General features: G+C 42.3%; 1 protein-coding gene across 4 annotated transcripts in view; it reads right to left on the bottom strand.

The window, feature by feature from the left end:
- The window catches only part of Txl (Thioredoxin-like), a 54531-nt gene that overhangs the window by 35368 nt on the left and 5227 nt on the right, over window positions 1–13936 (bottom strand). The window contains exons 3-4 of one of the 4 annotated variants that reach the window (XM_080272977.1): window positions 6067–6198; window positions 867–1847 (exon numbers count right to left, since the gene is read on the bottom strand). The exons of 2 other annotated variants lie outside the window; for them this stretch is intronic. In XM_080272977.1, the coding sequence (XP_080129103.1) occupies window positions 1174–1847; window positions 6067–6198 (806 nt within the window). In that variant the 3' untranslated portion in view covers window positions 867–1173. Of the gene's footprint in view, window positions 1–866; window positions 1848–6066; window positions 6199–13936 lie in introns of those variants that run through there. One more of the 4 variants, XM_080272979.1, reaches the window with a different exon arrangement.

Here is a 13936-nt window from a genome sequence, read left to right as displayed (position 1 = left end):
ATATTGTATATATAGTTTTTTGTTTGAAGAATATCTAAACAAAATACTCCGGGAAGTCATACCTGTTTTAGCACAAACATCTCTAGTAACATGTACAGTACCTTCGCGTCCAACACGCGTTTGTCCAGCACGATTCGCGTCCAGCATGGAGAGCAAAAAATTAGTACAATATGATTTAATTACTGTAACACGGGTGCATTAGCATAACACGGATGGAACTCCGAGAAGTGTGTGAAATCCGCAGAGTTCGCCTCTAGCACGATCACCCCCGGTCCAACACGGTCATACTGGACGTTCCCATGACACTGACAGCCAAGCAAAACTTCCGATCAAGTAGCCTTCCCCCCCCCCACTATCGTGACGTGAATGTGATGTCGCCCAATTAAAAACGCTTCTGTTCTCATGTGATGTTTTGTTTAAATTTCTCCCGCCACAGCGCCACTCAGTTGCATAATTCACATTGGATAGTGCTTTTTTCTCGCTGCATTTTCTGCCCTTGCTACTGCATTTTACCCTGCTCATGATGCCTAGGAAGCCTTCTGAGAACCCCAAGAAGCGACAGCACCTCCCTCAGGCCACCGAGCTAGAAATCATCGAGACGAAGAAGAAAGGGGAAAGGAATGTGGACATTGCCAAGGCCTACGACGTGAATGAAGCCAGTGTGAGTACCATAATAAAAAAACCAAGACAAGATCCTCGCGGCAGTGAAGGCTTACGGAGGTGGACCACTTGACTCTAGATGCAGGGCTACTGACCCAGCAATCATCATAATGGAGCAGTACCTCAGTATGTAAGTAGAGTATGGAGGAAGAAGGCTGAGGGTGTTCCTGTAGATCCTAAAAGGTTAGTTATCATTCATAGTACAGTACCATTTATTATAATTGCAGTAGTAACAATATATGTATAGGTATATGGTATGTATTCAGGGTGACTTTTCCTAGGGTTGCTGACATCATTCATTTTTCCCCATAAGCTCTGTTGTTCGTCCAACACGTTTTTGGTCCAACACGGGACCCATGCATGACAATATTACTGTGTTGGATGCAAGGATACTGTAGTAGGTGACTGCACTCTCCAATTTTTGGTGGACTATGTAACAGGATATCTAGCAATGCATCCACTACGTAAATCAGGGACCCTCAGTCCATTCAGATGAATGACTTGTGGAAAATGCTAAGAGTAAACTTGGCCTAATTTGATCCACTGAGCCAACAGTTCCCCAACTGCCTCAGAATGAGAGAGGACAAAGGCATGTCGATATCCATTCTGACATAAATGGGCCGTCAATCCTTCTACTCGTAACAGTAACTCATCCCTATAAAGAGCAGGGCACCAACCATCTGTGGCACCATAATAGAAGGTAAGTCTATCCTTGTGCTCACTGATGGTAGTAATGTCAGCCTCCTGAACCTGTTGTAACTCCTTATAAGCCATCCACAACATATTCTGTACTAGCTTTGGATGAAGTAACTCTATGGTTGCATACACTGAGCAACTGGCCACATTGCTACCAAAATGCCATGCCATTAGTTTAGCCTTGAATCTCTCTGGTAAAATGTTAAAGAGGGCTGTAAGAAATATAAGAAGCCAGCGTAAATAACACAGTATGGGCCACAATCGCTTGCCATTGGGGCTAACCTTCATCCTTTCGATAGTTGGAAACAGCAGGTAATTATGTACAAAAGAAATATTTGAACCTGACTCAAAATGCTTAAGAATCCTAAGTATGATGTGGGAGCCAATGGAATGTCCAATGAGGGTGAGGTTGGTTCCACAAGGAACATGGTCCTCTAAAAAGGCCACTTTATGCTTCACCTGTTCTTCCAAGTTATACACCTGCCCGCTACCTGTGGATTAAGTATCACAATTATTCATCAAACATAACTTTACATGAATCATATGTTGCCATGGTAAGACTATGCATATTACTTCTATTGTATTGGATTTTTATTTTAGACATCACAAAACTAACAATACAGGGCATTCACACTCGTAGCATCATACTGGACCCTCTGTCAAAGTGAATTCACTTGTGTCTCTTCCCAATACTCTTCATTAAAGCCTCTTGTACTGCCTTATCTTTCATCCATGTAACCTGAACTTACTGAAAAACAGGAAAGTGGTAAATGGGTAGGGAATCTGGTAGGAAATAGCTGTATTAAATGGTTCAATCAGGGCATCTTGCCAAAACTCAAGATATTTCCCCCCCCCCACCAGATGATGAAAAGAGAAAGGAAAAACACATTAACTTTTAAAAATTCCATACAACCCATTATGGGTGGCCTCCATTTAAAAAAAAAAAAAAAAAAATTGTAACAGGAGGATTTGAACTATCATCAGTTGAAGTTTGGGGGGATATAAATCTAGGGAAGCAAGTTCCAAAGAGAAGCAGCTCAGGGAATAAAGGAATTCAGATTGGCAGAAGTTCGGCAATATGGCAGTATGACAGTCAACTCATGAGCCCTACCAGATGCCCATATAACATGAAGGATGACATGGAGAGGTGGCACAAGGGATGCAACTTTGAGCATTTGCCATAAAAATATATGTAAAATAATGCAAGGTATAGCTTGTAGGAGAGGCAGTTCATTTGTAATTGCAGGGTTATTAATTATTGCTCTTTTTTCTTAATTTTGTCCTTTTGTTTTCATGCAAACACTCCACAAGGGTGAGCAATATTGAAGGTGACAGCATGCATGACTCTTGTAAATTATAGCTAGCTGCTTATCAGTGAAGAAGTCACAAACTATGTACGATAATCCAAGTTTCTTTGAGGCGGTTTTAGCAAGTGATCTAATGTGAGAGGTCCAACTGGGGGTACTGTTAAGTGAAACACTGAGAATTTCAATATTTTTTAGAGACAGGAATATTGGTTGCATTGAAGATAATACAAAAATCAGACAATATCTGTCTAGCAGTGAATTGGATTTATTTGGTTTCCAAGCATTCAATGAGACAATGTTATTTTGTCCCCATCCAGCAGTCTTAGAAAGTCCTGATTTGTGAAGATTGTTGTGATGAGTTGGAATTATATTAATTATACAATATGAATGAAGAAAGTCAAAATTGGGAAAGCTCCAGGAACTGATGGAGGGTGTGGTGAAATGTTGAAGCATGGGGGAGAGATAATGAGAAAATGGATGTGGAAGATGTGCAGATTGGCTTGGGAGGAAGGTAAGATCCTGAAGGATTGGAAGTCAGGTATAATTATTCCCCTGTACAAAGGAAAAGAGGAAAAAGGGGCATTTGTCTTCTTAGTGTAATAAGAAAAGTATATGGTAGGATACTTATTGACAGAGTTAGGGAAATAACAAAGGAATTACTTGGAGAAGAACAGGGAGGTTTTAGGAAAGAAGAGGTTGTGTAGAACAGATATTCATTCTTAGGTCTTTAGTTGAAAAGTTTCTAGAGAAGAAGTTGTATATGGCCTTCATGAATTTGGAGACAGCATATGACATGGTGGACAGACAAGGATTGTAGAAAGTATTAGAATATCTGGAGTAAATGGGAAGTTGCTGAATGCAGTGAAGAGTATGTATGAGGGTGCTAAGGCTGCAGTCCATGTGGACACTGAACTGAGTGAGTTTTTCTATCTGAAGGTTGGATTGAAACAGGGATGTGTCATGTCTCCATGGCTGTTCAATCTGTTGTAAAAGAGATACAAGGTAGGGCAGTAGATGTTGGAGTGGCCCTAATGAGAGAGGGCAGTGTGTGGAAACTCCCTGTACTGTTGTCTGCAGATCATACTGTGGTGTTATGTGAGGACACAGGAGAGCTGCAAGGCTTGGTGAAAGAGTCTGGGAGAGTGTGTAAGTAATGGAATCTAGAGATAAATGTAGGGATGAGTAAAGTTATTGTCTTTGAGAGAAATGAAGTCACTGACTGTACAGTGAGGTTGGATGAGGAGGAAATGGAAAATGTGAGCGCGTTTAAGTACAATATAGTACATCCCCACAGTACGCGAGTTCCAAGTACGCGATCCCCCTTATACGCGAGGACCTGTTTTTGTTTATTTTAGTGTATTTTTTATTAGTACACGAACTAAACTCCTTGTAAGCGAGAAAGGCAGCGAAGAGTGGCCCAAATCCGGGGTTACCCCGAGTAAGTGACATTGCCCCCCCAAGAAGCGATAACAGGTAAAGGTGAGCAACCATATTCTTGTTGGTTTAGTTAAGCCATATCCTTGTTGATTTACCTAGTAAAGCCATAATCTTGTTGGTTTACTTTATCTTAGGGAATATGTCTTAGATAGTTTCCCTGTGTAGTACAATACTCAGGTCTGAAAGGAGTCTCAACGGTTGGCCATGAAGGGGGGTGCCGCCCATATGTAATTTTTCCCATAAGTTTATGTATTCACAGTACACGAATTCCTAGTACGCAACGTCCTCTGCCACCCATATAGGCGCATACTAGGGGGATGTACTGTACTTGGGTAGTGTGATGAGTAAGGATGGAAGTTTAGAAGGTTAAGTGCTTGAAAGGGTACAACAAGGAAGAAAGGTTGCTGGTTCCATGAAGGCAGTGATAAGAAACAGGGAAGTAAGCATGGGAGTGAAAAAGTTACTGCATGACAGTATTGTGATACCAACTCTAACATATGGAAGTGAGGCTTGGACCTTGTTGGAGGACACAAGTCAAGAGTGAGAGCAGTGGAAATGAGTTATTTGAGAGGAGCATGTGTAGTCAAATGGAGAGAGAGACTGACAAATGGGGAAGTGAAGGAGCATTGTGGTGGATGTGGATGTGAAAGGAAGAGTTAGGAGAAACACACTGAGGTGGTTTGGCCATGTGAAAAGGATGGAAAGCAAGAGAGTGACGAGGAGAGTGTATGTGAGTGAGGTGGAGGAGGGGAGGCCAAAGATGAGATGGAGGGATGGAGTTGGGAGGTATATGAGGGAGGGGTGTGTGAGCTGGGAGCAGGGTAGTCAAATGGTGAGGAACTGGGCAACATGGAGGTGATTTGTTTGTGGCCACTCCTTAGGGGACTGAGACGTCTGGCAACAGATAGATAGACAGATAGACTATGATAGGTCAGGGCACCCAATATCCAGTGTAATGTAGTGCTACCTTTAGGCGACTTTACAGTAAGTGACATAGTGGTAGGTGGGGGTGCTCACCATCCACTCACTTGATGTAGTGCTGCTCTAGGGTAACTGCCCTTTCCTTTCTTCCTCTTATGTCATTCTTTCCTTCATTCTTTTCTCATCCTTCTGCCTATGGGTGACTCTACACTAAGTGACATGCCAAATGGTTCCCTGTACACCTGGAAACCATTTACTACGCCGGGTGGTGACCATATAAACAACTAATGGTGCCTGGTGGTTTAGTGTTATTAATGCACTCTAATCAGACTGAGCCTGTGCAGGTTTATATCCAAGGGGTGGTTGGTTGGGGTTTATTGCTCACATAATGCCACCAGAAATGAGTGACGATGGTCACTCTCATCTTAAATGTCAGGACCAACTTGCCATGCCCTGGGCTCCTATGCTTCTCATGAGACAACACAGAACTAGATGATGATGATGATGATGATGATGATACACTGACAAGCCAAATGGTTTCTTATAATCAAGGAAATCATTTCTTAAGCTGGGTGGTAACCATACTGCTATACAGTATAACCAAATGGACACTTGTTGGTCAAGTGGGTTAAGGTGGTCTAGCCAAATGTGGCCCATATGATGTTTCCATCTCAGGGGAGGCTGGGGTTTATTGTTCCCAAAATGCTACTCAGGACTTGTGGACTCTTTACACTCACCTACATACGGAACGAGTAACCTAACCATAGGGACCCCTATACTCCATATTGGATCACAAAAAAAGTGCATTAACAGAGTCAGGTAATTATCTTGTCTACAATTTTTCTATCCATGCTGCGTGCCTGGAGCGAACAGAGTGCTTCTTATGTAGCCCTATGATTACATGATAACCTCTCCACTGTAATGTCTTAAAATGTCTTAACAAACTGCCAGATCCCCAGAGACCATGAAAGATACAGATTTTAGTAGTAGATATGATAAACACTGATCATTACTATGCAAATGAATACACAAGTATGAAACTTACCAGGCCACATGGAAAGATATCGAGAGCGGCAGTGTCCAGCATGAGACACCACCCACACTGAATGGGTCTCACTTACACCATTATAAATCTTTTCCACAAAGCTGGTGTAGTATGATACAACTCCAGGATTACCTGTAAGGAAGTAGAGTCAGTGAATGTACAGTTAGGTTGGATGAGGAGGAAATGGAAAATGTGAGTACGTTTAAGTACCTGGGTAGTGTGATGAGTAAGGATGGAAGTTTGGAGGGTGAAGTGCTTGAAAGGGAAACACAAGGAAGAAAGGTTATTGGTTCCTTGAAAGCCGTGATAAGAACCAGGGCAGTGAGCATGGAAGATAAAAAGTTGCTACATAACAGTATTGTGATACCAACTCTAACATATGGAAGTGAAGTTTGGATTTTGTTGGAGGGACACTAATCGAGTGAGAGCAGTGGAAATGAGTTATTTGAGAGGAGCATATGGAGTCACATGGAAAGACAGACTGACAAATGAGGAAGTGAAGGAACATTGTGGTGTGGATGTGGATGTGATAGGAAGCGTTGGGAGAAACACACTGAGGTGGTTTGGCCATGTGGAGAGGATGGAGAGTGAGAGACTGACATGGACAGTGTACGTGAGTGAGGTGGAGGGGAGAGAGGGAAGGGGAGGCCAAGGATGAGATGGAGGGATGGAGTGGAAAGGTATATGAGGGAGGGGGATGTGAGCTGGGAGCAGGGCAGTGAAATGGCGGGGGACAGGGTGACGTTGAGGCGATTTGTGTGTGGCCACCCTGTATGGGATTAAAGCGTCTGGCGACAGATAGATAGGCTTGCCTATAATGAAGTTTATTGGTCTACATCAGGAGCGGCATTATGGAAATCCAAGTTATAGAAAAGACAGGGCCTACAGGAAAAATACCTTATGGCAAATCCTCCCCAAAGTTGCCTCTAATGACCTCCCAACCCTGCCTTAACCATCAAACTGGCATTAAATGTATCAAATAATAGTAATAAACACCTAAAAAAAACTCTGTCCAATAACTAACCTGAAGTGTGGAGACACACCATATGACCACCCAGGTCACACCACCATCCAGATTACATCATCAGTTCACACCATACCATCACCCAATAGTCACCATACCCACATCCTGAGTCAACATCATCATCCACAACTTCAACCAGACCAAACCATCACCTAGGCCATCACCCTACATTAGTAAGCCTCTAAGCAGTTATGTGGCCTGCACTGTGCAGTGCAGAAAATGCCTTGTTTGGGCCTGCACCCCATATTACAGTGGATTTAATGACACTGTGGTAACTTTCAGAAAGTAAATAACTGCCTGTGTTACAGGTAATCAATGTTAGGGGGAAAGCATGTTATAGGTAAGCTGACTGTACATGTACCTGAGTTATACATATATTCTGAAAGGCAGTGTTCCATGTTTGCATGAATTTATCTTATTCACATGATGTTTGCTCTCCAGAATGCATGATTTTAAGAATCCCTGCCATGTCTTCAATCTTGAGATCTCTTTCCAGGATCTCATCCCACCTTTTTTTAAGTCTGCTTGCAAGTACTATGCTTTCTCTTCATGTTTAGATTTCTGTATCAGTTCACTCAATTAATCTCACACTTACTCTCCCCATGTCCATTACCATTTTAGCTAATCCATACAAATCACCTCACTCAGTATACTCAAATAGCCAGTAGTTCCTTATTTTTTAACATTACAGTGGGTTACATTATATATCCACTTCATGGCAGTAGGTGATGGCAACCATCATCTGCTCATTTGGTTTTATGCTGCCTACTTTTTTCATCATCTTTGTGTCATCAAGACTGATGTGGGTGAAAGTGAAATTTGAACGTGAGTTGTGGATGTTTGTGAGTGCATATGGGCCTGGTAGTGAAAGGGATGAAGAAGAGAGAGAGTCTTTCTGGAATGATGTTGATGAATGTCTGGAGAGTTTTGGAGCAAATATGAATGTGGTAATGATGGGAGATCTGAATGCTAGAGTGGGATATGTAGCAGCTGAAGGTGTAGTTGGTATGCATGGTGTGCCTGGAAGAAATGAAAATGGGGAACGAATGATAGCGATGTGTGTTGAGCGAGAGATGGTGATTGGAAATACGCTGTTTGAGAAGAAAGATATTTATAAGTATACATGGGTGAGACAGGAGGGTGGAAGGGTTGTTGATAGAGCTTTGATGGACTATGTGGTTGTGTCTAGGAATGTAATAGGAAGATTGTTGGATGTGAGAATTCTGAGAAGGGAGGGTGGAGGTATGTCTGACCACTACCTGGTGGAGGGAAAGTTAAGAGTAGGTAAGAGATGGGTGAGAGCTAGGAGGGTTAGGTGTGGGAGGGAGATTTTGAAAGTGAGTGAGTTGGATAAAAGAGAGAAAAAGTTAGAGTATCAGGAGAAATTGAAAGATGAGTGGAAAGCAGTGAAAGATCAGGAAAATGGCAGTGTGAAAGAGGAATGGCAGTTGGTTAAGAGTGCTGTGGTGGGGCATGCAGAAGAGGTGTGTGGTGTGAGACGTGTGGGTGGTGGTGTAAGAAAAGGAAGTGAATGGTGGTGCGAGGAAGTAAGTATGGCTGTGGCTGAGAAGAGACGTGCATATGAAGTGTGGCTGCAGAGGAAGGATGAGATGTCATATGAAAGGTATAAGGAAAAGAGGAATAGGGCGAGAAGGGCTGTGCGTGATGCTAAAGTGGCAGCAGATGAGAGGTGAGGCAGGCGGCTGACAGAAAATTTTCAACAGAATAAGAAAATGTTTTGGAAGGAGATGAAAAGGGTGCGAAAGGGAGAGTCTGGGAAGGAAGAACGAGTAAAAGCAGAGGATGGGAAGATGTTAACTGAGATGGATGCAGTAAGAAAGAGTTGGGCAGAGTATTTTGAAAGACTGTTAAATGCAGAGGAGGAAAGGGTGGCTGAGATTGTGGCGGATGGAAGGGTGCAAGGAATGAAAGTGTTGGGAGAGTTGAATGATTCTTTGATTACGAAGGAGGAAGTGGAGAAGGCAGTAAAGATGAAAACAGGGAAAGCTGCAGTTATGGATGGGTGTGCTATGGAATGCCTGAAGGGTGGTGGAGTGACTATTGTTGATTGGTTAGTAAGACTGTTGAATGTGTGCTTTGTGAAAGGTATGGTGCCAATTGACTGGGCAAGTGCTTGTGTGGTCCTGTTGTATAAAGGCAAGGGTGATAAGTATGAATGTACTAGCTTTAGGGGTATAAGTCTGTTGAGTGTTGTAGGTAAGGTTTATGGTAGAGTGTTAATTATGAGAGTTAGAGAGGGTACAGAGGGAGTGATTGGTGATGAGCAGTGTGGCTTTAGGAGAGGGAGGGGATGCATGGATCAGGTGTTTGCTGTAAGACAAGTGTGTGAAAAGTATTTAGCAAAAGGCAAGGATGTGTTTTGGGGATTCATGGAATTAGAGAAAGCGTATGATAGAATTGATAGGGAGGCTTTGTGGACTGTTTTAAGATTGTATGGACTTGATGGTAGGTTACTAAAAGGGGTGAAAAGTTTTTATGTAGATAGTAGAGCGTGTGTAAGAGTAGGAAATGCTGTGAGTGATTGGTTTCCTGTGAGAGTGGGGCTGCGACAGGGATGTGTGATGTCGCCTTGATTGTTTAATATTTACATGGATGGTGTTGTAAGGGAGGTGAATGCAAGAGTTGTAAGTGGAGGTCTGAGTCTGGTGAATGTTGATGGTGGAGAGTGGAATCTGAAGCAGCTGCTGTTTGCAGATGATACTGCACTGGTGGCTGATTCAGAGGAGAGATTGAGACAGTTGGTAGAGGAGTTTGGAAGGGTGTGTGAAAGGAGGAAATTAAAAGTAAATGAGAATAAGAGTAAAGTGATGAAGTGTAAGAGGTTGGTAGATGGTAGGGGGATGAATACAGCTTTGAATGGCAAGTTATTTGAGCAGGTAGAGTGTTTTCAATATCTAGGGTCACATGTTGCTGTGGATGGAAAAATAGATGCAGAAGTGAAGTTCAGAATAAATGAAGTAGGAAAGGTGCTGGGAGGAATGAAAAAAGTATTTAGATGTTGTTCGCTTAGAATGGATATAAAGAGAAGGCTGTATGACGGTGTTGTGGTACCGACTGCATTATATGGGGCTGAAACATGGAATATGGGTGTAGCAGAGAGGAAAAGTTTGAATGTAATGGAGATGTGGTGTCTGAGGAGTATGTGTGGAGTGACGCATATGGATCGAGTGCGAAATGATGAAGTGCGAAGGAGAACTGAGTTGTTCGGGAGATGGCTGGTAGAGTTGAGCAGAGGGTGTTGCGATGGTTTGGGCATATTGAGAGAATGGATAATGAGTGATTGGTGAAAAAGATAACTAGATTTGACGTGAGAGGTGTAAGGCTGAGAGGAAGACCACGAATAGGATGGATGGACAGTGTGAAGAGAGCGGTGGATGCGAGAGGGATGTCTGTTGAGCGAGGAAGAGTGGATGTGCGTGACAGAAATAAATGGAGAGAAATTGTGAATGAATAAGTGATGACACAGCCCTGAGGGGATATTCTCCCGCATTTGGTTTGATCAGCTAGTCAGGTCAGGTGCGGGTAAGGGGATGGGTCTGTTATGATGTGGCAGGGGTAAACCAGCTCTGCTGTCGGGCCCTGCTGCAGATGTCACTGATTGCATTGGGCAGTTGACCCTTGTGCGGTGTGGTGCGGTAAGGATCTGTCCGTTCTCCCCTTTGGGGCTAAGATGCAAATGAATGTGAATGGATGAGTAAATGAGGAGTGTGTCCTCCTGTCTAGGCTAACTCCCTTTCCTTGGGGGAAGCAGCCTAGGTATAAACATATTGTCACTCTTTTTCTGTCTGCCCTCCTCTCTTCCTATTTCTTCCATCCTTCCTGTCACTTATTCTTCTTCTTCTTCCCACTTCAGGTGGCTCTACATTGTGACACTGGTATCCAGTAACCCAGGAAACCATTTACAATGGTGGGTGGTTACCATATAACCATATTACAGGGTGATGTGGAGCCTACCAAGTGTGTCCTTGTTATCTAGGTGAAGAGATGCATATATAGTGTTCACCCACATCCAACTGTGGTGAGGCACTGTCTGCCACAAGGTAAAATCAGTTCACTGCACATGATGACCCTGAAGGAGTGGCTGCTTGCCTGCAGTTGATGGGTCTGCTCAGACAGACAGACCAGGGGCTACACAACAAAAACAAATAAGTAATCCCTCCAATATCCGACGTAATAGAGCCATAGGCAGGTCCGGATAGTGGTCCAGTCTGGATATTAGGCCCCAGCTTATGGACTTGTACTTACGGACCCTGACTCAGAGAAACACCTATACAACTCCCTCTGGACATGCATAGCACCTATTTATGACCCAAATCACACCAATAAGGGACATAAAAGACTGAAATAAATGCAAAAGAACCATAAAATGAGGTTTTAGAGGTGAGTTTATACAATATTAAACATTCTGAGTACTTACAAGTCCCTTGCTCCTGGACTGGTTTGAACCGCCAGTTTGCAGACCACAGTTAATCCTCTGCACTCTAAATTCTAAGTTCTTAACACTGCACAACACTGTAAATTCCTGTGTGTTCTAGTGGCGAGGTATTGCAGTTTATTCACTGTTTATTCACAAAAAACAAGCACCTGTGGCTTGCACTGCTATGAGCATCTGCTCTCGATCAGAGTTAGACTGTGACTGCTGATGATGGCGGGGTAACAGAGTTGCCAGATCGCAATGGCAACATTACCAATCTGCTCAACTTTCATTACCAAATTTAACTTTCATTACCAAATTCGTAAAGCTAGCATTTATTCTTCACTAATTATATATAAAAGTGGAAATACATGTAATCACTCTCCTTATAATTAACACCATGTTGATTATTTTCACGCTATGTAGGGTAGCAGATTAATCAGAGAGAGCAAACAATCCACCATCTCCATCCTGTGTATCCTCATACATGTGAAAAATCCATTTGGTAATGCATTATTCTGATTCATTACCAAACGAATTTTTCATTACCAAATTGGCCCACACTTGGTAATGAAAAATACCAAATGGCAACCCTGACAGGGGAGGGGGAGGGGGAGGAAGGAAGGGGTGAAGGGACCATGGTGTAACAGCTGTTCGGCGCCAGGCGGGAATTTCAAATTACGGGAGGGAAAAAAGTCAGATTTTTTCCGAATTTTTTGCGGTTTTTGGCCCATTTTGGGAATACTGGATCCCAGGACGATTATGTCCGGATATTAGAGGGATTACTAACATATCTCTCTAACCACTGTCTGAGGTTACTCAGCAAGAATGTATCCACCTCACCATTCTCATTTCAACAATACTGTACTTGTATCTGGAGACATTTAAGATACAGTACAATACTAAACTGCAGTAAACAGCCAATTCTCATACAGTAGTCCCTACACTAGACGCACATGAAATGTACTGCACACAGCCACTTGACACTGATGATGCCATTAGGTGTTCTTAGGTAAATTGCTTTAAGATAATACTGTATCATCTCAAAGTAACTTACCTCATCAAATCCTTGACCTACGTTCTATGGATCCCAAACAGAGATAATGAAATGGCACTGTACCCTATAGAGTCCTCACATTTATATTCAGTTTCCAATATATTATTCTGAACAAGATAAAACATTATAGGTTGGGTCAGGGTTACAAGTTGGCCTAATATTTCATCTTTTTTTTTACGTCTGACTTTCCTTTCAGACAATAAGGGCTTGGTATATTTTGCTACACTTTAATGAGTCTCTTTTGACATGATGTATCATGTAGGAAAGTGATGAACATGACCTAAATGTGGGGTAGACGCAATGGAATAGGTCAACACTTGCTTCTGACATGTACAATATGTTATTTCCACACTGTAACTGCTGAGGAGTAAATGTGCTCCAGTGAAGAGAAAAAGTTCTAGTAAACCAAAAGCATATACATTGATCTCTTGGTTATTGCTCATAACTGGTACTGTACTGAGCCTAGTACATGATAACGAAACTGCGCAATAACAAACCATAGAATCTATGGGATTTAACCTAATTGGTACTAGGCAACCCATTCGTGAACCCAAATTTTCCCTTTACAACAATTTATACTCACTATGTGCATGCATACTGCTATGATAAGTATCAGAAACACACACAGGCATGGTTAGGTTATTAGAAAGTGATGAAAAGGGCAGAAAAAAAAGAAACACGACCAAACAAGGACCCTAGATGGATACGAGGAAAGGGGTTCTCAGGCAATGGGGTGGAAAGATAGTGGTCTCCACCATCTGGAACTAACTCCTTGAACAGGGCCTCATCTCCGAATCCCTCAAAGCCACCAAAAACCACAGATATTGCATCATCACTGTCAGGAGAAATCAGCACAGGTGTGCAATAATGATGTTTTTTTAGTCCAAAAATATGAAATAAGTGCACAGGTGCAGATTTTCATCTTGCAGTGATAATGAAAACCACTGCAACCAAGTGCATGATAACCAAGGGATCACTGTATCTCAGAGGCAATTTAGGTAATAATAATAAGAGAAATAATACATTAACAACGATAATAATAGATGATTTTTTGTTCTTCAAAATGTGCCAGTTCTTCAGAAGAATTCACTAGTGCTCAAAACCCTGAAATAGCAGTAAGACTAATAATTAACAAGCAGTACAGCAACAAAAACTAGTGGGCTGTTTTAAACACTATAAATCTCCACCGCAGTACCATCCACAAGATAGTCTGATAAAGGAGACACAAAGCATTTCAAAAAATATATACTGGATATTTATGGTTAATATAACTAAGGATGTGGATGTGATGGGAAGCGTTAGGAGAAACATACTGAGGTGGTCTGGCCACACGGAGAAGATGGAGAGTGAGACT

The sequence above is a fragment of the Coenobita brevimanus genome, chromosome 52, assembly GCF_032717465.1.
Source record: "Coenobita brevimanus isolate Jiangsu-jjx chromosome 52, ASM3271746v2, whole genome shotgun sequence".
Lineage (NCBI taxonomy): Eukaryota > Metazoa > Arthropoda > Malacostraca > Decapoda > Coenobitidae > Coenobita > Coenobita brevimanus.
Note: the sequence above shows the minus strand (reverse complement) of the source record. Positions and strands in the feature narration are given on the sequence as shown.